This window comes from Leguminivora glycinivorella, chromosome 3 (assembly GCF_023078275.1).
Source record: "Leguminivora glycinivorella isolate SPB_JAAS2020 chromosome 3, LegGlyc_1.1, whole genome shotgun sequence".
NCBI lineage: Eukaryota > Metazoa > Arthropoda > Insecta > Lepidoptera > Tortricidae > Leguminivora > Leguminivora glycinivorella.
In genome coordinates, this window is record NC_062973.1 from 25,703,615 (window position 1) to 25,727,264 (window position 23,650).

General features: G+C 39.3%; 1 protein-coding gene across 1 annotated transcript in view; it reads right to left on the bottom strand.

Annotated features, from left to right (window-relative positions):
• LOC125242766 (aminopeptidase N) overlaps positions 1–23,650 on the bottom strand; it is a 79,356-nt gene that overhangs the window by 34,984 nt on the left and 20,722 nt on the right. Inside the window, exon 2 of the mRNA XM_048151700.1 lies at positions 2,953–3,687. Coding sequence (XP_048007657.1) covers positions 2,953–3,668 — 716 coding nt within the window. The 5' untranslated portion in view covers positions 3,669–3,687. The remainder of the gene's footprint in view (positions 1–2,952; positions 3,688–23,650) is intronic.

The following is a 23,650-nucleotide window of genomic DNA, read 5'->3' on the forward strand; positions in this document are numbered from 1 at the left end:
CCCCCCCCTCTAACTTTTGAACCATTTGTGTTTACAACATATGAAAAAAATCACAAATAAATAAAAAATAAAATAAAATAAAAATAAAAATCATTTATTTCGGACCACAAAATCCATACAAGGTTAATACTTAAACCTAATACTACCACTATGTTAATTTCCTTAGTGCCTAATTACTATACATATACTATTTTTCAAAATTGGCTAGGGAGAGGTGCAGGTTCGACCAGTGTTGCATATAGCGACTATCAAGCCGGCCCGCTATCGCACCCAGGATACCGTTGCTGCTGCCAAACACTCTGCTACGCGTTGCTGCGGCACGCTTTCTTAATGTGGCATAGAAACCGTCTACTTGAGCGTCCGCAAACATACCAGACGCGCTACAGAAGCGTGGCAGCCGCAACAGCACCCTGAAGGCGTTGTTATACTGGACCCGTAGAGCACTGATCGAGCTTTGCGAATAGTTAGCCCATAGGCTGCAAGTATACAGAGAAGTACAATAGGCTCTAAAAAGCGTTATTTTCACCTGCGCTGTGCATCCTCTCAACCTATGTGCTATCATATTCTGCTATCATATACAAAAGTAGAACTTTATAAAGACTTTCTAGGAAAATTGTGCTGAACTTGATAGGTTTAGTAGTTTTTGAGAAAAATACGGAAACCTACGGAACCCTACACTGAGCGTGGCCCGACACGCTCTTGACCGGTTTTTACTAATAAGATTTACTATTTATGTGAAAATACATCCAAAAAAATACACAAAACAAAATTCTTCTAAGAGCTCTCAAATATGCATCATTGGATAACCAATACCAATATTTAATACGCATTACGTAAATTTTGAAATTGAAATTGAAATTGAAATTGAAATTTCTTTATTGCCACAGAAACGAATTAACAAATTAGCAAGTAGGTACAAAAAAAAGACAATTAATCAAATTTTCTATCTTAATCATCTGATTGAAGCAACTAGGCATACATAATATCATATCTATCTCAGATCCTCCATTGTTTCGATTGACGCTGAGATAACAGCTGTGATTGAGATCAAATCAATGGCAAGACCAATTAATTGCTCATCACCTCCCACCGATTAGTTTACCGAGCGCTGTAACCACTCAACTGGATCAACAGATGCCTCGGGTTGATGTTTCCTATTGAACCGTGAATCATTCAAGACTGATGTAATGCGAAAAGCTTTTCCTTCGTGTTTTTACGGAAACGTTCGTCATGATAGTTCAGACAGTGTCAGTACGTTGTAATGAGACTGACTGAAATAGCATGACACGTTCGTACGTTTCCGTAAGAATACACTGAGAGAAATTTGCATTGTGAATTTAACAAGTTAGACTTGTTGCGGTTTATCCGTTTGAATCAGCCAAACGTATGTTTAAAACAATATGTGTCAGGTTGTTTTTATAAAATCGACTTGTTGATTCAAATATATTGCCGATTCAAATGACAAGTAGCTTGTTGTTTGAACCAAAGAGCACGTAGGCGCTATTATAACCAAAAAACTTGTTGAACGAACATGAAAACTGGTTGTATTTTCTCTCAGTGTACGAAGGGAAATCTTTTCGCACTACATCTCTGCTACATCTGTACTTCTATAGATTATTATATAAAACTGTTACTTCTATAGAAGAATCCTCCGAAACTGTTACTTCTATTTCATTTCATTTATTCAGTCACATAATAAACTTACAGTAATATCACCAAGTCGTTTACATGCTAAATGTCAATTCTAATATACAAATGTCAAAAAATATTGTAAAACTAAACTATTTAAGTACACAGTATTGAAATTCTATAGAAACTGTTACTTCTATATACAACTGTTACTTCTATAGAAATTGTAATACATACATACATACATACAATCACGCCTGTTTCGAAGAGGATTCATGGTTAAATTCACCAGCGTACCAGGATTAATTGTCTTTTTATCATTTTTCAAGCTTAACCCGAAATTCTTAAAATTCTTAATTGTCTTTTTATCATTTTCAAGCTTCGTATTTTGGCGTAGTTATATAAATTAATGTCATGGCTAAAAGAAGATAGCGGCTAGGTGGGTAGGGTAGGTAGGTAGCGGCTAGGTAAGATAAACAACGACATGTTTTAGGAAGCTTTCCATCCACACATAACTAGTAATTATAATATATTCTCTGATAAATTTGTTTCCACCAGTCTTAACTGTATATATTGGGTACATGATATCAAATATATTGCACATTTCTGTAAGGAAATACATTTCGTTGACCGAGTGCTTTAAATTCTGCAATTTCCACACTTTTTGCTCATTTAAGCTCCAAAAATTTGTGCATTTAAAATTCAGTTCAGGGCCAGCAAAATTGGAACTAGAAAGTCTACAGGGTGTAGACTCTACACCCTTTTGCTGTTAATTCAAAATTTATCGAGAACGAAAATTCGGCCGTAATTTTAAGTAGCCTAATTAATCTCAAGTGTCCATTTGAAATTCGGTTCATGGTCAGCAGAATTAAAACGGAGCAAGGTTGCTGCACCAGAATGCTGAATTTTTGAAGTGACGCGCTTAGCTTTGTGACCCAGTGCGGAAACAGGTCATGTTTAAGCACTAATTAGCGGGCTTTTGTTTACCTGTCTTTGTTGTGGACTGCGCAGCGTGGACTTGGACCAGCTTATAGTTGGCTGCGACGTTGGTAACGCAGACTGGGCAAGTATTAAATACTTTAAATGTTCATTTTCTATGAAATGAAGACTTTAATTTAACACTTTCATGGTCTATGCTACCAACATTGCCGCCAAATTACTTTGATTTAACTCTGAATGTTTCTAAAAGTTATCATCAGTTATTCTGTAGTACGTCAGTACCTACACGGTTCTAAAATATATAATAATATTGAAACGCCCAATCAAAAGTTCACTCAAAGTATAGCTTAGTTAGGTATATCTAGGAAAATAAATATAACTCACCTTTTAACATTCTTTTCTTCATAAGAACTTCTATAAAATCCGTGAAGATTATCATTCAGTATCCCCGTATACGTTATATTCAACACATACTGTTTTCCTACAAGTAATGTGTCAACCAGTTTCAATATATGAAATTGTCGCGGCACATCTTCTGTCCTCTGATCAATCTTTATTCGCCTTCCTGTATCTTTCTGATACAAGATAATATCTTTAAAAGTTAGTTCCACTCCATGAAAAGTCAAAACCCTAGTATGATTTTTAACATTTAATGTTATACTAGCAAATCCGTCAAAGGTGAAATTGCCTTCATAAATATAAGGAGTTAGTTTCAAGAAGTATTTCTCAGGTTTGACGTAAGTCGGTAGTCTTACATCCTGGATGGTTATTTCATCTTCATCAACTTCACCTTCTGGTGTAGGAGTAGTATCTAAAGGAATAACACTTTTGGTATGTTCAGTAGTTAAAGGTATAACTAATAATTGTTTGGATGTGTCACAGTGGTTGAGCTCATATTTGGTGACATTGGCGAGCTGGTCAGTCCTGGGGCAGGCTGCGAAGTTGTAGACGATGAAGGAGGTGGCAACAAGGGCTAGGGCGAAGATGACGAGGACGACGAAAGCGAGGCTCTTGGAGAGGTAGACTCCGCGCTTGGTCTTGGTGGAGAAGTCAGTTGGGTTGCCGTCCATGATGCCGAGGGGCTCACGGGCCTGCGTCATCACATCACTGGCTGGTTAACTAGAACAAAGAAACGAAACGTTACATATATTTTATTGTTTCTTACACGTATTCATCATATTCCTAATAAGTTAACCTACACATTAATTAGAATATGTAAAACATATCAAAGCTTGATATGAAAAGTCGGTTCTCTTAATTAAATAAACGAAAAGTTCCAAGCCTAGTATGATGTATTTAGGCTTGATAATATAATACTGTGCGAAGCCTTATGATCTTTTTCTAGTGTCTCATCTCATATCCTGTTAGTTGCGGTCGAGAGTTTTAAATTTTATGGATGAATCAGAACAAATTTATATTCAAGCTGCCACTTTAAATGATACCGAGGTATAAAACTCGAGCTTTTAATATTCATCAGAAATAACCAAGTATCAACTACGAAAAATTCAAAGTTAAAATACCTATCCGATTACTCTAATGACATTATGATAATGGATATTTGAATTCGTCGACACGTCAATTACTTCATTCCCAAGCTCAAGATCACTCTCATCATCCCTATTTCAAAAAGTCGCAAGTCACTAGTGAACTCAAAGAAGTTGGAACCTTGTGTCTGTAAAGGTGCGAAGTCGTTAAGGAAATCGTCACGTCCAATGCGCGAGCACGCGCGAATGATCCTCTGAATTATTCTTTATGGTATTGGGTTCTTGACCTTTGGCTAGTTTAATATCTTAGTAGGATTTGGGTGTAATGATTCTTTACCAGCAATAATATGTTACACAATAAATTCCACAAAAATATCTGAATTTATTTTAGTTTTCAAGCCATAAGAGCCACTTATATATTTTTGTGGCATTTGAAGAATAAGTGGCATATTATTGCATAACACATGGCACATTAACATAATTATTATCCTTCAAAAAGTGACTTTCACATACTATAACAGGTGACTGTGCATAAACTCATGCCTTTTTTTTTGACGGAGTGGGAATGCTGTTGCGCACGCTGTGTGGGACTCGCCGTTGCTTTCCCTTCTCCTGTAGTCCCAAAAAGCATAGAAAAAGCGTTGAATTTACTAAAGTTTTTAGTCCTATTGGCTATTATTTAAGTTTAGTCTTCTTTATAACTCTTGACATCATTTATTTTCGTTTTATATTTTCCTTGTACTTAATCATTGTAAATACCTTTAGGACACAAAACAGGCAACTTTGGTTATTACTTAGTGTAAATAAGTAGGACATTAATCACTTCAGTCACTGGTTACGTGTAATTTAAGGATAAAAATATGGAGTAGGAATGTTCACCGCAACAGGCATATGGTTGAAAAACACGCGCCACTGGTCCAGTTTTAGCAATCTAAGATTCCAATGTAGTAATATGCTCAAAATAATGTCAATACACGAGGAGGAACAACATAATAGGTTTGAATATCATTAATTAATTACATGTACCTAACTAAGGTAATTGGCGTAATCGCTAATTTGAAATGGAAGTAGATTAACAGTGTGACCATAGAGGAATTTGAATTTATTTTATAATATAATTGTGTATTTTTAACTTCATTTTAATGTTATTCTTTCACAACATAAGTATTTCTAGTTGCCTACCTACTACTTTGGATTCCAGGTCCCAGCGCTAAAGCATTTTAGACATCGCGAAGCGAAGCGTCTTGTTGACGTTACCACAGAATATATAATAGTACAAGTACAGAAGGCCCACTGCTTTGATGTTCACGAAATGCCGCCTTTTAAATGCCTACAAAATTCTAACAAAGAAACGAGCCGCACGTGCGCAGCGTCGGACGATAGGGTTGCCTATGGATTAAAACGAATTAATACTCAGATAAAATGTTACACTATTATACTCCAGTCTTGTGTAATTTGTAGGTATATAGTTATACAGTTGGTATTTATATATTTTTGTTTAAGCTCCAACATCACAAGCCTTATTGAACTTTTCCGTGGGACTTAAGCAATAGTAGATCTGTGTAAGATTGTCCTATTTTATTCATGATGTCTATTTAACTAAGCACTATTAGCCATTCACACGCCGACACCGCATATAAAACTTTAAAAAATCTCGCGACGTAAAGTAACAATAGAAAGTGCGAACGTGCGTTCCGTGAGAACGCGCGCCACCCCTGACTAGGCCGCGAACTCGCGGCCGCCAGCATGTACTTGTAGCGCGGCGATGGAATCGCGGAGTGAGCCGCCCCTGACGTTACTGGAGACCGAAGAGCTGGCGATTTCGGGTCAAGTCACATCTATCAGCAACGAACCGCTTCGGTATTTGGTATGTGGTAGTTCTTACTAACCAGCGATTTCTCATACACAAAATGCAGATGGAGGCTGATAGATGTGACTTCAACCTTCCGCCAACAATTTATGTAAGGTCAATATGGGTAAGTGTGTCATAAGGAGAAGACAAGTGTGTCTGGCCTTCACATTTAGCCTGTTAGGTCATGAGCAGCAAGTGCCAAAAGTATAAACTTGCAAAAACATCTGTGACAATGAGTAAAAAGGTAAAGACCAGACACACTTCCCCTTATGACCAGTGATCGGGGATTTGGATGCCACACGGGGTGAACGACCTCAAACATTATGCTAGTATGGATATGCCGCGGGATTCCAGGCTTTAAGTGGTTAGAAAAAGGACAGTTTTTTTACGATAATATTATGTATCTACATTTATATTCTTATTTTTTTGCTATTACGGGTCAATGTTTTAATTGCGACATCAAATCATCATTGTTATTACTGCTAAATTTATTTTTCTTAATTAATTTACTATAGACCTCACAATAAAATAGGCATATAAAAATTCACTTTATTCTCGATAAATAATTTAGTGCAAAATGAACACATGTCATATTATTTTCTTAGCGACAAATAAAGTTTGCCTTTTTATATATACCTACATTTCTGTACTATTTCATTATTTTTATATAATCATTCCTATTTACATATATCATAACGAACACTTGCTTATTCAATATCGTTTATTTTATAAATATTATTACCCACACGGGAATTGTGTTTATTTTTCGACCAGTTACTTGTAGCCTCATTGTTTATGAGCTACGGTACGGCTTACCATCAGGCGATCCGTCTGATCATTTGTCTACTATGACATAAGAAAAAAATTATCACGGGCCGGACGGCGTATCCATATCACTGTTTCTACATGATATCTCGCGGTGTGGCATCCAAATCCCCGATCACTGCTTATGCCACACTTATCCGTATTGACCGAGTGAAAATGTCACAACTTTGGTATAATCCCATAAGGGTCCATTAAGTTTATGCTTAGATTTAGTTATAAGTTTTATTTCTACATATAGATAAATTATATTGTACTATATACGTAATACATAATCATTAATACACCTAGCCCTGAGATTCAATTGGCTAGTGTCGATTGGCGATGCCACAAAGAAGCCAACTGCCATTGTGCGAAGTAATATATCCAGTTGGAGGTCACAATACGGTCTTATGTCACAACTGAATGTCAGTGAGAAGAAGGATGAGTCAAGGTGGGTCATGCTAGATAAAGATAAAGATTTTAAAGTAAGGATTATAGTCGAGTTCATATATAAACTCTGTCAAACAAGTCTGTCAGTAAATAAGAACAAAGAAAACTATATGCATCCTTTTCTTTAGGGTGATAGAGAAAACGATATCTATAGTTTTCTTAATTCTTATTTACTGACAGACTTGTTTGACAGAGTAATCAGAGTATACATATACATTTTTTCACCTTATTGCGACAATAGGTGGATGGATACAATTGGTAGTGGAAGGCCTAAGAAAAGATGGATGGAATGTGTGAACAATGATATGAGAGTGAAAGGTATTAGTATGGAAATGACGGCTGATAGAGAGGAATGGAGGAAGATGATCTGCTGCACCGACCCCAAATAATGGGAAAGGGGCAAGGGAATGATGATGATGATTGCGACGAGTTAAACAATGCGATTATGAACGTCAAGTAAACGTTACGCCGGTGTTGCTCTTGAGTCATCTTGGATGTCGTTTTTTGTGGGGGCCCATCTTGTGGGGACTAGTCACCGTCTGCCGGAAATAAAATTGAATACTTACTATTAACCGAGCCATAAATACAAATATTTATAAATAAAGATAAAGATTGTTTTTATTTCACCGTGTATATCGGATCGGAGCTGCCGAAGGGCTCAAAAATAACTAAGTATTTCAACAATCGCCTTCAATGAAAGCGTGATCACTTATTTATGAGCGCCATGACCGCTTCGATATATACGGTGTCTGTATCAGTGAGCTTTCATAAATTGGGCCCAGATAATAAAATTCTCCACACATTTGCGTTACGTGACTTAACGTCCCCTATCTTATATTATGATGAGACGTCATCATTCTTAATAAAAACAAATGACAGCCCGTTAAAATAAAATCTTGTCCAATCTTATAAATTAAGCACTCATTCGTTCGAATTAGAGATGGGTAGTGAGTAAATACTCAAGAGTAAATATCGAGTAAATACTCAGTATTTACTCAAAATACCCGTATTTACTCGTTTTTACTCAAATTGGTGGGTATAAACTATTTAGCGTGCTGAAATGGAAATATAAATTAGAAATATTGGTGTATTTTGTTATCGGCTACTAAGTTAAGTAATCAAATTTATATGAATTTTATTTTAAAGGCGTGCTCTCTATACATGTAACTATTTTTCACAAAAATAAAATTCTGAAATTACCAGTGTGTTATACATCATCATCTGATAGGTCTTTAATAAATTAATAGTTTAAAAAACACTATAAAACACGCTTTTATAAATGCACGTAAAAGCCAAAAATAAATTATGGATCGTTCAAATTGTCTCTATTTGTGAGCTGAAGTTTAAAAACTATGTGCTTTTAATTATAATATTTGATTGTAAAAGCGTGGGGCGCTGGAACAGGAAAGACTTTTTGTATAACCACAGAATATATAAGTATAACTTGCTGATAAATCAAATTATGCTATGTTACGGGAAGGAGGTTACACAGATTGACGCGCTAACTGGAGTTGCAGCATGACTAGTAGGTTCTACATTAAACAGTCAAATCAATTAAAAGTCAGTGTTCAAAGTAGGTACCAGTTTGTCGAACTCAGACAAAATATGCGCTAGTAGCGAGGAGAGTCGACAGTCACCGACACTTAGAACGCCGCTTTTTTCCGCTAATCAAAGTACAAAAGGGGAAAGTGTCTACAGTGACAGGATGCAGAGTTCTTGTTCGTGGACGAGATATCTTTGGTTCTCTTTGGTAACCCTTAGGCGGCATATGTAAACGTTATGTTCTTATGCAACTTCATTTGCCAGGAAGTTCGAATTAGTATTTGTTTACAAGAAAGTCTTTCCTGTACCAGCGCCCCACGCTTTTACAATCAAATATTATAATTAAAAGCACATAGTTTTTAAACTTCAGCTCACAAATAGAGACAATTTGAACGATCCATAATTTATTTTTGGCTTTTACGTGCATTTATAAAAGCGTGTTTTATAGTGTTTTTTAAACTATTAATTTATTTTATACTTTTTAGTCATTAATAATGAAATAAATACCTTTTAACATTTATACATAAAATTATTTCAAGTAGGCGGATTTTACATGCCATTTGTGGCTTAACGTGTACTTATTGCTAATTGCTACTTAATAATAACTAGCGGCTACCTTCTTATTACGGTATTATCATTAAAATGTTTATACCTAGTAAGTTATCCGTAAAAGATAGACAATATAGACATGTGCCATCGCGGACTTTTTGAAGACATAAGAGAGACATACTTTCGCCATACATTGTTGTGAAGCTCTCAGCTAGTGGGATTTTGTTTGACTCGATTAGAAAATATTGTCACATTTCAACTAATTCAAACAAAATTTAAGTATTTATTTTTTGCCGAGCCCCCCTTTATTTGCACTTAAGGGTCACAGGAAAACCATTACCCAACTTATTTTAAATATATCGTTGATCTTTCTTTTATGCGGGGGGCTTTGCCCCCCGAGCCCCCCTTTGTTTGCTCTGAAACGTCACAAGAAAACGCTAACCCAACTTATTTTAAATACTACGTTAATCTTTCTTTTATGCGGGGGGCTTCGCCCCCCGAGCCCCCCTTTTCGTTACTCTTAAGGGTAACAAGAAAACCCTAACCCAACTTATTTTAAATACAACGTTTATCTTTCTTTTATGCGGGGGCTTCGCCCCCGAGCCCCCCTTTGTTTGCTCTTAAAGGTCACAAGAAAACACTAACCCAACTTATCTTAAATACTACGTTGATCTTTCTTTCATGCGGGGGGCTTCGCCTCCCGAGCCCCCCTTTGTTTGCTCTTAAAGGTCACAAGAAAACCCTAACCCAACTTATTTTAAATACTACGTTGATCTTTCTTTTATGCGGGGGCTTCGCCCCCCGAGCCCCCCTTTTCTTTACTCTTAAGGGTCACAAGAAAACCCTAAACCAACTTATTTAAAATACAACGTTGATCTTTCTTTCATGCGGGGGGCTTCGCCCCCCGAGCCCCCCTTTGTTTGCTCTTAAAGGTCACAAGAAAACGCTAACCCAACTTATTTTAAAAACAACGTTGATCTTTCTTTTATGCGGGGCTTCGCCCCCCGAGCCCCCCTTTGTTTGCTCTTAAAGGTCACACTAAGCTAACCCAACTTATTTTAAATACTACGTTAATCTTTCTTTTATGCTGGGGGCTTCGCCCCCCGAGCCCCCCTCTTCGTTACTCTTAAGGATCACAATAAAACCCTAACCCAACTTATTTTAAATACTACGTTGATCTTTTTTCATGCGGGGGCTTCGCCCCCCGAGCCCCCCTTTGTTTGCTCTTAAAGGTCACAAGAAAACGCTAACCCAACTTATTTAAAATACAACGTTGATCTTTCTTTCATGCGGGGGGCTTCGCCCCCCGAGCCCCCCTTTGTTAGCTCTTAAAGGTCACAAGAAAACGCTAACCCAACTTATTTTAAAAACAACGTTGATCTTTCTTTTATGCGGGGGCTTCGCCCCCGAGCCCCTTTGTTTGCTCTTAAAGGTCACAAGAAAACGCTAACCCAACTTATCTTAAATACTACGTTGATCTTTCTTTCATGCGGGGGCTTCGCCCCCGAGCCCCCTTTGTTTGCTCTTAAAGGTCACAAGAAAACGCTAACCCAACTTATTTTAAATACTACGTTAATCTTTCTTTTATGCGGGGGCTTCGCCCCCGAGCCCCCCTTTGTTTACTCTTAAAGGTCACAAGAAAACGCTAACCCAACTTATCTTAAATACTACGTTGATCTTTCTTTCATGCGGGGGGCTTCGCCCTCCGAGCCCCCCTTTTCTTTACTTTACTTTTAGTTATCCGTAAAAGATAGACAATATAGACATGTGCCATCGCGGACTTTTTGAAGACATAAGAGAGACATACTTTCGCCATACATTGTTGTGAAGCTCTCAGCTAGTGGGATTTTGTTTGACTCGATTAGAAAATATTGTCACATTTCAACTAATTCAAACAAAATTTAAGTATTTATTTTTTGCCGAGCCCCCCTTTATTTGCACTTAAGGGTCACAGGAAAACCATTACCCAAATTATTTTAAATATATCGTTGATCTTTCTTTTATGCGGGGGGCTTTGCCCCCCGAGCCCCCCTTTGTTTGCTCTGAAACGTCACAAGAAAACGCTAACCCAACTTATTTTAAATACTACGTTAATCTTTCTTTTATGCGGGGGCTTCGCCCCCGAGCCCCCTTTTCGTTACTCTTAAGGGTAACAAGAAAACCCTAACCCAACTTATTTTAAATACAACGTTTATCTTTCTTTTATGCGGGGGGCTTCGCCCCCCGAGCCCCCCTTTGTTTGCTCTTAAAGGTCACAAGAAAACACTAACCCAACTTATCTTAAATACTACGTTGATCTTTCTTTCATGCGGGGGCTTCGCCCCCGAGCCCCCTTTGTTTGCTCTTGAAGGTCACAAGAAAACCCTAACCCAACTTATTTTAAATACTACGTTGATCTTTCTTTTATGCGGGGGCTTCGCCCCCCGAGCCCCCCTTTTCTTTACTCTTAAGGGTCACAAGAAAACCCTAAACCAACTTATTTAAAATACAACGTTGATCTTTCTTTCATGCGGGGGCTTCGCCCCCGAGCCCCCTTTGTTTGCTCTTAAAGGTCACACTAAAACGCTAACCCAACTTATTTTAAATACTACGTTAATCTTTCTTTTATGCTGGGGCTTCGCCCCCGAGCCCCCTTTTCGTTACTCTTAAGGATCACAATAAAACCCTAACCCAACTTATTTTAAATACTACGTTGATCTTTTTTCATGCGGGGGCTTCGCCCCCGAGCCCCCTTTGTTTGCTCTTAAAGGTCACAAGAAAACGCTAACCCAACTTATTTAAAATACAACGTTGATCTTTCTTTCATGCGGGGGCTTCGCCCCCGAGCCCCTTTGTTAGCTCTTAAAGGTCACAAGAAAACGCTAACCCAACTTATTTTAAAAACAACGTTGATCTTTCTTTTATGCGGGGGCTTCGCCCCCGAGCCCCCCTTGTTTGCTCTTAAAGGTCACAAGAAAACGCTAACCCAACTTATCTTAAATACTACGTTGATCTTTCTTTCATGCGGGGGCTTCGCCCCCCGAGCCCCCCTTTGTTTGCTCTTAAAGGTCACAAGAAAACGCTAACCCAACTTATTTTAAATACTACGTTAATCTTTCTTTTATGCGGGGGGCTTCGCCCCCCGAGCCCCCCCTTTGTTTACTCTTAAAGGTCACAAGAAAACGCTAACCCAACTTATCTTAAATACTACGTTGATCTTTCTTTCATGCGGGGGGCTTCGCCCTCCGAGCCCCCCTTTTCTTTACTCTTAAGGAACACAAGAAAACCCTAAACCAACTTATTTTAAATACAACGTTGATCTTTCTTTCATGCGGGGGGCTTCGCCCCCCGAGCCCTCCTTTGTTTGCTCTTAAATGTCACAATAAAACGCTAACCCAACTTATCTTAAATACTGCGTTGATCTTTATTTCATGCGGGGGCTTCGCCCCCCGAGCCCCCCTTTGTTTGCTCTTAAGGATCACAAGAAAACCCTAAACCAACTTATTTTAAATACAACGTTGATCTTTCTTTCATGCGGGGGGCTTCGCCCCCCGAGCCCCCCTTTATTTGCTCTTAAATGTCACAAGAAAACGCTAACCCAACTTATATTAAATACTACGTTGATCTTTCTTTCATGCGGGGGGCTTCGCCCCCCGAGCCCCCCTTTGTTTGCTCTTAAAGGTGACAAGAAAACGCTAACCCAACTTATTCTAAATACAACGTTGATCTTTCTTTCATGCGGGGGGCTTCGCCCCCCGAGCCCCCCTTTATTTGCTCTTAAATGTCACAAGAAAACGCTAACCCAACTTATTCTAAATACTACGTTGATCTTTCTTTCATGCGGGGGGCTTCGCCCCCGAGCCCCCTTTGTTTGCTCTTAAATGTCACAAGAAAACGCTAACCCAACTTATTCTAAATACTACGTTGATCTTTCTTTCATGCGGGGGCTTCGCCCCCGAGCCCCCTTTGTTTGCTCTTAAAGGTCACAAGAAAACGCTAACCCAACTTATTCTGAATACTACGTTGATCTTTCTTTCATGCGGGGGCCTTTTCTTTACTCTTAAGGATCACAAGAAAACCTTAACCCAACTTATTTTAAATACAACGTTGATCTTTCTTTCATGCGGGGGGCTTCGCCCCCCGAGCCCCCCTTTATTTGCTCTTAAATGTCACAAGAAAACGCTAACCCAACTTATTCTAAATACTACGTTGATCTTTCTTTCATGCGGGGGCTTCGCCCCCGAGCCCCCCCTTTGTTTGCTCTTAAAGGTCACAAGAAAACGCTAACCCAACTTATTCTGAATACTACGTTGATCTTTCTTTCATGCGGGGGCCTTTTCTTTACTCTTAAGGATCACAAGAAAACCTTAACCCAACTTATTTTAAATACAACGTTGATCTTTCTTTTATGCGGGGGCTTCGCTCCCCGAGCCCCCTTTGTTTGCTCTGAAAGGTCACAAGAAAACGCTAACCCAACTTATTTTAAATACTACGTTAATATTTCTTTTATGCGGGGGCGAAGCCCCCGAGCCCCCTTTGTTTACTCTTAAAGGTCACAAGAAAACGCTAACTCAACTTATCTTAAATACTACGTTGATCTTTCTTTCATGCGGGGGGCTTCGCCCCCCGAGCCCCCATTTGTTTGCTCTTAAATGTCACAAGAAAACGCTAACCCAACTTATCTTAAATACTACGTTGATCTTTCTTTCATGCGGGGGCTTCGCCCCCGAGCCCCCTTTCTTTACTCTTAAGGATCACAAGAAAACCCTAAACCAACTTATTTTAAATACAACGTTGATCTTTCTTTCATGCGGGGGCTTCGCCCCCGAGCCCCCTTTGTTTGCTCTTAAATGTCACAAGAAAACGCTAACCCAACTTATTCTAAATACTACGTTGATCTTTCTTTCATGCGGGGGCTTCGCCCCCGAGCCCCCTTTGTTTGCTCTTAAAGGTCACAAGAAAACGCTAACCCAACTTATTCTGAATACTACGTTGATCTTTCTTTCATGCGGGGCCTTTTCTTTACTCTTAAGGATCACAAGAAAACCTTAACCCAACTTATTTTAAATACAACGTTGATCTTTCTTTCATGCGGGGGCTTCGCCCCCGAGCCCCCTTTATTTGCTCTTAAATGTCACAAGAAAACGCTAACCCAACTTATTCTAAATACTACGTTGATCTTTCTTTCATGCGGGGGGCTTCGCCCCCCGAGCCCCCCTTTGTTTGCTCTTAAAGGTCACAAGAAAACGCTAACCCAACTTATTCTGAATACTACGTTGATCTTTCTTTCATGCGGGGGCCTTTTCTTTACTCTTAAGGATCACAAGAAAACCTTAACCCAACTTATTTTAAATACAACGTTGATCTTTCTTTTATGCGGGGGGCTTCGCTCCCCGAGCCCCCCTTTGTTTGCTCTGAAAGGTCACAAGAAAACGCTAACCCAACTTATTTTAAATACTACGTTAATATTTCTTTTATGCGGGGGCGAAGCCCCGAGCCCCCTTTGTTTACTCTTAAAGGTCACAAGAAAACGCTAACTCAACTTATCTTAAATACTACGTTGATCTTTCTTTCATGCGGGGGGCTTCGCCCCCCGAGCCCCCATTTGTTTGCTCTTAAATGTCACAAGAAAACGCTAACCCAACTTATCTTAAATACTACGTTGATCTTTCTTTCATGCGGGGGGCTTCGCCCCCCGAGCCCCCCTTTTCTTTACTCTTAAGGATCACAAGAAAACCCTAAACCAACTTATTTTAAATACAACGTTGATCTTTCTTTCATGCGGGGGCTTCGCCCCCGAGCCCCCTTTGTTTGCTCTTAAATGTCACAAGAAAACGCTAACTCAACTTATCTTAAATACTACGTTGATCTTTCTTTCATGCGGGGGGCTTCGCCCCCCGAGCCCCCATTTGGTTGCTCTTAAATGTCACAAGAAAACGCTAACCCAACTTATCTTAAATACTACGTTGATCTTTCTTTCATGCGGGGGGCTTCGCCCCCCGAGCCCCCCTTTGTTTGCTCTTAAAGGTCACAAGAAAACGCTAACCCAACTTATTCTAAATACAACGTTGATCTTTCTTTCATGCGGGGGGCTTCGCCCCCCGAGCCCCCCTTTGTTTGCTCTTAAAGGTCACAAGAAAACGCTAACCCAACTTATCTTAACTACTACGTTGATCTTTCTTTCATGCGGGGGGCTTCGCCCCTCGAGCCCCCCTTTGTTTGCTCTTAAAGGTCACAAGAAAACGCTAACCCAACTTATTATACTACGTTGATCTTTCTTTCATGCGGGGGGCTTCGCCCCCCGATCCCCCCTTTGTTTGCTCTTAAAGGTCACAAGAAAACGCTAACCCAACTTATTCTAAATACTACGTTGATCTTTCTTTCATGCGGGGGCCTTTTCTTTACCCTTAAGGATCACAAGAAAACCTTAACCCAACTTATTTTAAATACAACGTTGATCTTTCTTTTATGCGGGGGCTTCGCCCCCGAGCCCCCTTTGTTTGCTCTGAAAGGTCACAAGAAAACGCTAACCCAACTTATTTTAAATACTACGTTAATATTTCTTTTATGCGGGGCGAAGCCCCCGAGCCCCCTTTGTTTACTCTTAAAGGTCACAAGAAAACGCTAACCCAACTTATCTTAAATACTACGTTGATCTTTCTTTCATGCGGAGGGCTTCGCCCCCGAGCCCCCTTTTCTTTACTCTTAAGGATCACAAGAAAACCCTAAACCAACTTATTTTAAATACAACGTTGATCTTTCTTTCATGCGGGGGCTTCGCCCCCGAGCCCCCTTTGTTTGCTCTTAAAGGTCACAAGAAAACGCTAACCCAACTTATTCTAAATACAACGTTGATCTTTCTTTCATGCGGGGGGCTTCGCCCCTCGAGCCCCCCTTTGTTTGCTCTTAAAGGTCACAAGAAAACGCTAACCCAACTTATTATAAATACTACGTTGATCTTTCTTTCATGCGGGGGCTTCGCCCCCCGATCCCCCCTTTGTTTGCTCTTAAAGGTCACAAGAAAACGCTAACCCAACTTATTCTAAATACTACGTTGATCTTTCTTTCATGCGGGGGCCTTTTCTTTACCCTTAAGGATCACAAGAAAACCTTGACCCAACTTATTTTAAATACAACGTTGATCTTTCTTTTATGCGGGGGGCTTCGCCCCCGAGCCCCCCTTGTTTGCTCTGAAAGGTCACAAGAAAACGCTAACCCAACTTATTTTAAATACTACGTTAATCTTTCTTTTATGCGGGGCTTCGCCCCCGAGCCCCCCTTTGTTTACTCTTAAAGGTCACAAGAAAACGCTAACCCAACTTATCTTAAATACTACGTTGATCTTTCTTTCATGCGGGGGCTTCGCCCCCGAGCCCCCCTTTTTTTACTCTTAAGGATCACAAGAAAACCCTAAACCAACTTATTTTAAATACAACGTTGATCTTTCTTTCATGCGGGGGCTTCGCCCCCGAGCCCCCCTTTGTTTGCTCTTAAATGTCACAAGAAAACGCTAACCCAACTTATCTTAAATACTACGTTGATCTTTCTTTCATGCGGGGGCTTCGCCCCCGAGCCCCCTTTGTTTGCTCTTAAAGGTCACAAGAAAACGCTAACCCAACTTATTCTAAATACTACGTTGATCTTTCTTTCATGCGGGGGCTTCGCCCCCTAGCCCCCTTTTCATTACTCTTAAGGATCACAAGAAAACCTTAACCAAACTTATTTTAAATACAACGTTGATCTTTCTTTTATGCGGGGGCTTCGCCCCCGAGCCCCCCTTTGTTTGCTCTGAAAGGTCACAAGAAATCGCTAACCCAACTTATTTTAAATACTACGTTGATCTTTCTTTCATGCTTCCCCCCTCGAGCCCCCCCCTCCTTTTTTTTCTGTTCTTATCTTCCGGCACCATCATCAGGCCTTGAAACCTAATCGTAGTCATAGTTCATTACAAGACTTTTCTAAGAAGCCCAAAAACAGCTATGATACGATGTTTCATCATGTAGTTCCAGTTCATATCTTTGGGCTCCATCATCAGACCTAGAATTCTAATCGTAGTCAAAGTTCATTACAAGACTTTTCTAAGAAGCCCAAAAACAGCTATGATACGATGTTCTATCATGTAGTTCCAGTTCATATCTTCCGGCTCCATCATCAGACCTTGAAACCTAATCGTAGTCAAAGTTCATTACAAGACTTTTCTAAGAAGCCCAAAAACAGCTATGATACGATGTTCCATCATGTAGTTCCAGCTCATATCTTCCGGCTCCATCATCAGACCTTGAAACCTAATTGTAGTCAAAGTTCATTACAAGGCTTTCCTAAGAAGCCCAAAAACAGCTATGATACGATGTTCCATGATGTAGTTCCAGTTCATATCTTCCGGCTCCATCATCAGACCTTGAAACCTAATCGTAGTCAAAGTTCATTACAAGACTTTTCTAAGAAACCCAAAAACAGCTATGATACGATGTTCCATCATGTAGTTCCAGTTCATATCTTTCGGCTTCATCATCAGACCTTGAAACCTAATTGTAGTCAAAGTTCATTACAAGACTTTTCTAAGAAACCCAAAAACGGCTATGATACGAGGTTCCATCATGTAGTTCCAGTTCATATCTTCCGACTCCATCATCAGATCAGCTCAACAGTACCATATTATTGTATTGTCATCGGAACTACATATAGCTGCCAATTTTCATTACGCTACGACTCCTGGAAGATGGTTAAATTAGCCTCCGCAGATTCCATTACATACATAGTTACATACACGACGACCTAATAAAAGCGTGTTAAAAATTAATTGAATGTTTCTTAAAAAGTTTTTCAATAATATGAACAGTTTTGGAATAAAACGATAATTAAGGCCGAAATAATGTTTATACCTCTATAACTTTCGAATTCGTTGTTGGAAAAATATCCAGAAACCGTCAAATTATTGCCCATATAATACAAAACACAAAACTAGTACTTTAAACGTCATCAGCTGAGTCATTTTTGAGTTTTCTTTAGAAAACCCTTAATAAAAGGTCGTAAGTGCCACATTAACAATCACTTCCGAACGTCATGCCGTTATCTAGAACATCAATTTAATTTCAGTCTCATACTTTTACTGTAAATACCTGCTTTTTTAAAACAAAACTGCTAACTAAACATTATCACTATTTTTTTTCTCACAATGATTACGTCTTTTTCGACAAACTAAGACTCCCATAAGCTTTTAATAATATAAATATCATTTAAACATGTCCACACAGTTAAAATAAACACGACTAAGTACTTAAATCTCACTTTTTAAATTATTTTTAGGTAACAGTTTCTACTCACCCAAATGAGTAAATACGAGTATTTACTCGGTGCTTTGAGTAAATTACGGGTAAATACTCAGTATTTACTCACCCCTACCCATCTCTAGTTCGAATACATTTAAATTAAAGTTGATGATACATTGATTTAAAGGGTTTTTTATGGGCGCTTTAAAACTTTTGAGACTGTAGTGTGACGATCATCATCATCCTCCTTGGGTTATCCCGGCATTTGCCGCGGCTCATGAGAGCCCGGGGTCCGCTGTGACAACTAATCCCAAGATTAGGCGTAGGCACTAGTTTTACGAAATCAACTGCCACCTGACCTTCCAACCCAAAGGGCAACTAGGCCTTATTTCGGCTTCCTCACGATGTTTTCTTTCACCCAAAAGCGACTGGCAAATATGATAATGACATTTCGAACATAAGTTCCGAAAAACTCATTGGTACAAGCCGGGGTTCGATCCTCGACCTCCGGAGTCCGAATTGAAAGTCGCACGCTCTTACCGCTAGACAGCGCTTCAGGTTGTGTGCTTGATGAAAGTAGGGTCAATATTTTTACAATATACATACATACATACATACAATCACGCCTGTATCCCATAAAGGGGTAGGCAGAACACATGTAACTACTGAAGCTTCAGTGTCACTCTTGGCAAATAAATGGTTGAAAGAAAACGAAACTGTGACATTGTATAGTTGCCAGCCTCTCGCCTACGCCACAATTTAACCCATATCCCATAGTCGCCTTCTACGACACCCACGGGAAGAAAGGGGGTGGTGAAATTCTTTACCCGTCACCACACAGGATATAAAATTCAATATTTAAAAAAAACTTGGGAAGAAATGTGATTATTTCCATTTTACTCATGCCCAAAAGTATAAAAACTGTTTTTTTACTTTTTTTTTACCAACATTTCAGTATTACCAACATTTCTCGACGATAAATTATGTAGATAGGTACAAGTATATATGTTTTGGCTCCCGTATATCATTGAACAAGTTATTGTTATATCGAAACACTTACGAAACCATCTGCCGATCTATTTGTTATGCGTCCACGTGTTGTTCATGGCGTATTGTTCGCCGAGTACTCAGACCACCCGGCATTTCTTAAGCGAGGAAGTGGAAGATGAGAGACTATTTATTTATATTATACTAACTTTTGCCCGCGGTTTCGCATGGGTCAAATTCGAAAATCACAGATTACTCCACAAAAACATCCACTCCCATTTTCGGGAAGTGGTGGGTTAAAAAGAGACAAAAAGTAGCCTTTGTCACTCTCCATCCCTACAATTATCTCGGCCTTGTCGTCACTTTCCATCAGGTGCGACTAAGGTCAATCACTGGCCAGTTTATAATAAAAAAAAAAAAAAAAAAAAAAAAAAAAAAAAAAAAAAAAAAAATCACGTCAATTCGTCGCTCCCTTTCGCCGTGAAAGACGAACAAACAAACAGACACACACTTTCTCATTTAATTCGATTTTAAATTTATTCATGTAAGGTGCACCGGGACAATTTTGAATTGGGCGATTTCAATTAATCAAAATATCTTTCACGTTTTAATTGTTAATTAGGGAGCCATACCTATGTGTCCACTACGGTGGAGCGAAAAAACACTTTTCTGGAATTAGCAAACCTAATAGTTATCAATCAATGCCCCTTAGTCTATGAAGCCTTTGTGCAAATTTTCGGCTTTTTAAATCAACATCTTCTGCCTCCGCATTAGGGTTGAAATTTTGAAAATCTCATACAAACCTAAAACTTCTACTTTCAGATAAAAAAAAAATTCGGCAGTATTATGTTTAGTATATGTTATTGATACCTATCTTTATGAGAAACTACAAAAAGTTGCGAAAATAGCGTCAAGAAACTCAAGAATCGCCAAAGTTTGTCTAGTTTCAGTACATTCGCCAAAATAGCCGCTAAAATACTGAAAATTGGCGATTTTTAACGCTATTTTCGCAATTTTTGGTAGTTTCTTGTAATAATATGTATCAATAATGTATACTGAACATAATACTGCCGAAAAACATTTTTTATCTAAAAGTTGAATTTTCAGGTTTGTATGAGATTATCAAAATTTCAAAATGCGGAGGCAGAAGATGTTGATTTAAAAAGCTGAAAATTTGCACAAAGGCTTCATAGACTAAGGGGCATTGATTGATAACTATTATTAGGTTTGCTAATTCCAGAAAAGTGTTTTTTCGCTCCGCCCTAGTGTCCACTGGTCACATATGGCGCGCGTGTACAGTGGATCAAGCACTCTGATTAGTAGTGTAAAACATGCATTTATTCGATAAGTTTTTTTTTAAATAATAAATGGGCTTACTCTTGGCCACAGACTAGCCAAAGGAAAAGTCCTCGAAATTGCTCTGCACGGGAAGCATGGTCGCGCGATAGACGATAAAATATCAGGCCGTCCGTATCGCACTATTAGTAAGTGCGATAGGGACGGCCAGATGTTTTATCATTTATCACGCGACCATAATTGCCTGCCTGGTGCACTTTAAATGGATTTTTAATAAAAATAGTAGGTTTCTTACGAATAAGAGGCTGCTTATTTTTATTGGAAATATTGAGTGTATTACCACTTTCGATATGCGAAAGATAAGCAATAAAACTGGGTGGCGAAACGACTGAGATGATTGGTATGGGACATTCAATATTCAATACTTCGCGCACTAGCTTGGTTATAAGGATAATTTGTCTTCCCGTCACTAGCTCGGAAACACGTGTTTTGTCCTTTAATACCAGCGGGTAAAAACGCATTTTATCCACTAGTTAGTGGGTAAAGTAATTTGACCTTGAATAAAGTCAAATTAACTGCTTTAAAATTGATAAAAGTAGGTGAATCTAGTATTTAAAATGATTTACCACCTGTGGAACTACTGGAAGCAGTGATAAACGCATTTTTTTGCGTTGTAGTTTCCTCACTATAGTGAGGGGAAAAGTTTTGTGTTACAGTCGGGTGCAAATGTATTTTACTTCTCGTGTGTTAAAAATGTCGCAAGTTCAGGATTCTATTCTCGAACCACTCGCTTCGCTCGTGGTTCAACTATAGAATCCTTTCTCTTGCTCGTTTTTCAATTCCACACTCGGCGTTAAAATACAACTTTGCCCCCTTGTGTAACAAATAACTATTATGACATCATCATAGCATTTATGTACTGATAACAACAAAATTAAAATTTTGAAAAAAACCCCCACCGCGACATAGTTGACCGATTTTCATGAAACATAGCTAAGAACACTCCCGACTAATTCAGCTTTCAAACAAAAAAAAACTAAATCGAAATTGGTTCATCCGTTCGGGAGCTACAATGCCACAGACAGACACACACAGACAGACAGACAGACAGACACACACACAGACAGACACGTCAAACTTATAACACCCCGTCGTTTTTGCGTCGGGGGTTAAAAATTCATATTTTGAAAAAACCCCCGACCACGACATAGTGGATCGATTTTCATAAAACATAGCTAAGAACACTCCCGACTAACTCAGCTTTCAAACAAAAAAAACTAAATCGAAATCGGTTCATCCGTTCGGGAGCTACGATGCCACAGACAGGCACACTCACAGACAGACACACACATAGAAAGACACACACAGACAGACAGACAAACAGACAGACAGACACGTCAAACTTATAACACTCCGTCGTTTTTGCGTCGGGGGTTAAAACACACTCTCAACCAACACGGGAAGCATGGTCGCGCGATAGACGATAAAATATCAGGCCGTCCCTATCACACTTACAAATAGTGCGATAGGGACGGCCTGCTATTTTATCATCTATCGCGCGACCATGCTTCCCGTGCAAATCTACATAAAACAGTTCAGCACTGTACTAATCTCAAAGTTAAATGAAATCCCAACAGTTCATTCATTTCCCCTGAGCCATTGAGTTTCATTTAAAGTTTGCCCCAGTTCGGTTGGCTGCATTCGTACTGGTGGTCAAGAACTTGACCTGTTCAGACTTGGGGAATCGGAACCGATTGTTGTTTTCCGCTTTTCGATTTCATGTAAATTCCAATCATTCGCCATCATTTAGATGGCTGGCAGTCCTCAACTGTGCGTTTCTCCAGAAACTTCCTGCCCCGCACATTTAAACTGTGGAATGAATTGTCGCCTGCGGTATTTCCGGACCGATACGACCTTCAAATCTTCAAGAAAAGAGCGTACACCCATCTTAAAGGCCGGCAACGCACCTCCAACACCTCTGGTGTTTCGGGTGTCCATGGGCGGCGGTGATCGCTTACCATCAGGAGACTTGTCTGCTCCTATCCCATAAAAAAAAATATTATGAAAGTTGGTTATTATGTAAAAGTACGTATTTCAGCATCAATACTGTTCGTGTTAAATACATACCTACACCGCATAGTTGTTAATGGGGTTCAGAAAAGGGGACGGACTGAAAATCAGCGTTGCGCAGTCAATTTGTAATAAAATTATCAAATTAGTGTACACTGCGTTAGTCCGGAGTAAACTCGAGGCAGCATCGGTTATCTGGAGCCCGCATGAGGAGAAGTACATACTCTTGCTGGAAAAAAATCAGAAAGCCTTTCTGCGATTTTTATACAAGAAGGAATACGGTTATTACCCATATTTGTACCCATCAAAATTCCTACTTGGAGTATTAGGGTTTAATTCCTTAGAGGTAAGGCGCAACTATGGACTCTTGACTACTGCGTGTAATGTCTTACGAGGAAACTCGGACTGCCCGGAATTGGTTGCACAGGTTGTACGCCTGTTCGTTCCATCTATAGCTAAGGCCCAATTTAATTTCAGACCACGAAGTAGTCAACTTTTAGCTGTGCCTAAAACCCGTACTGTATCCCATGGCCAATCACCACTTGTCCGCGCTCTACGGTATATTAATGTGCTACTCGCATCAGCACCGGAATGTGATGTATTTGCAAGTGGTTGGTTGGATCTGTGTAAAGAATGTATGAGGTTTTGTGAGATGATGGATAAACGTGAATCTTCTGTCTTGTATTAGTTTATCTGTTTTTTTCTTTTTTTTTTACCTTTTTAGATTGTATTATGTGCCTAGTTGTATAAATAATGTATGTTATCAATTTCACAGTGTATTAGTCCGCTGTAATGCTGTG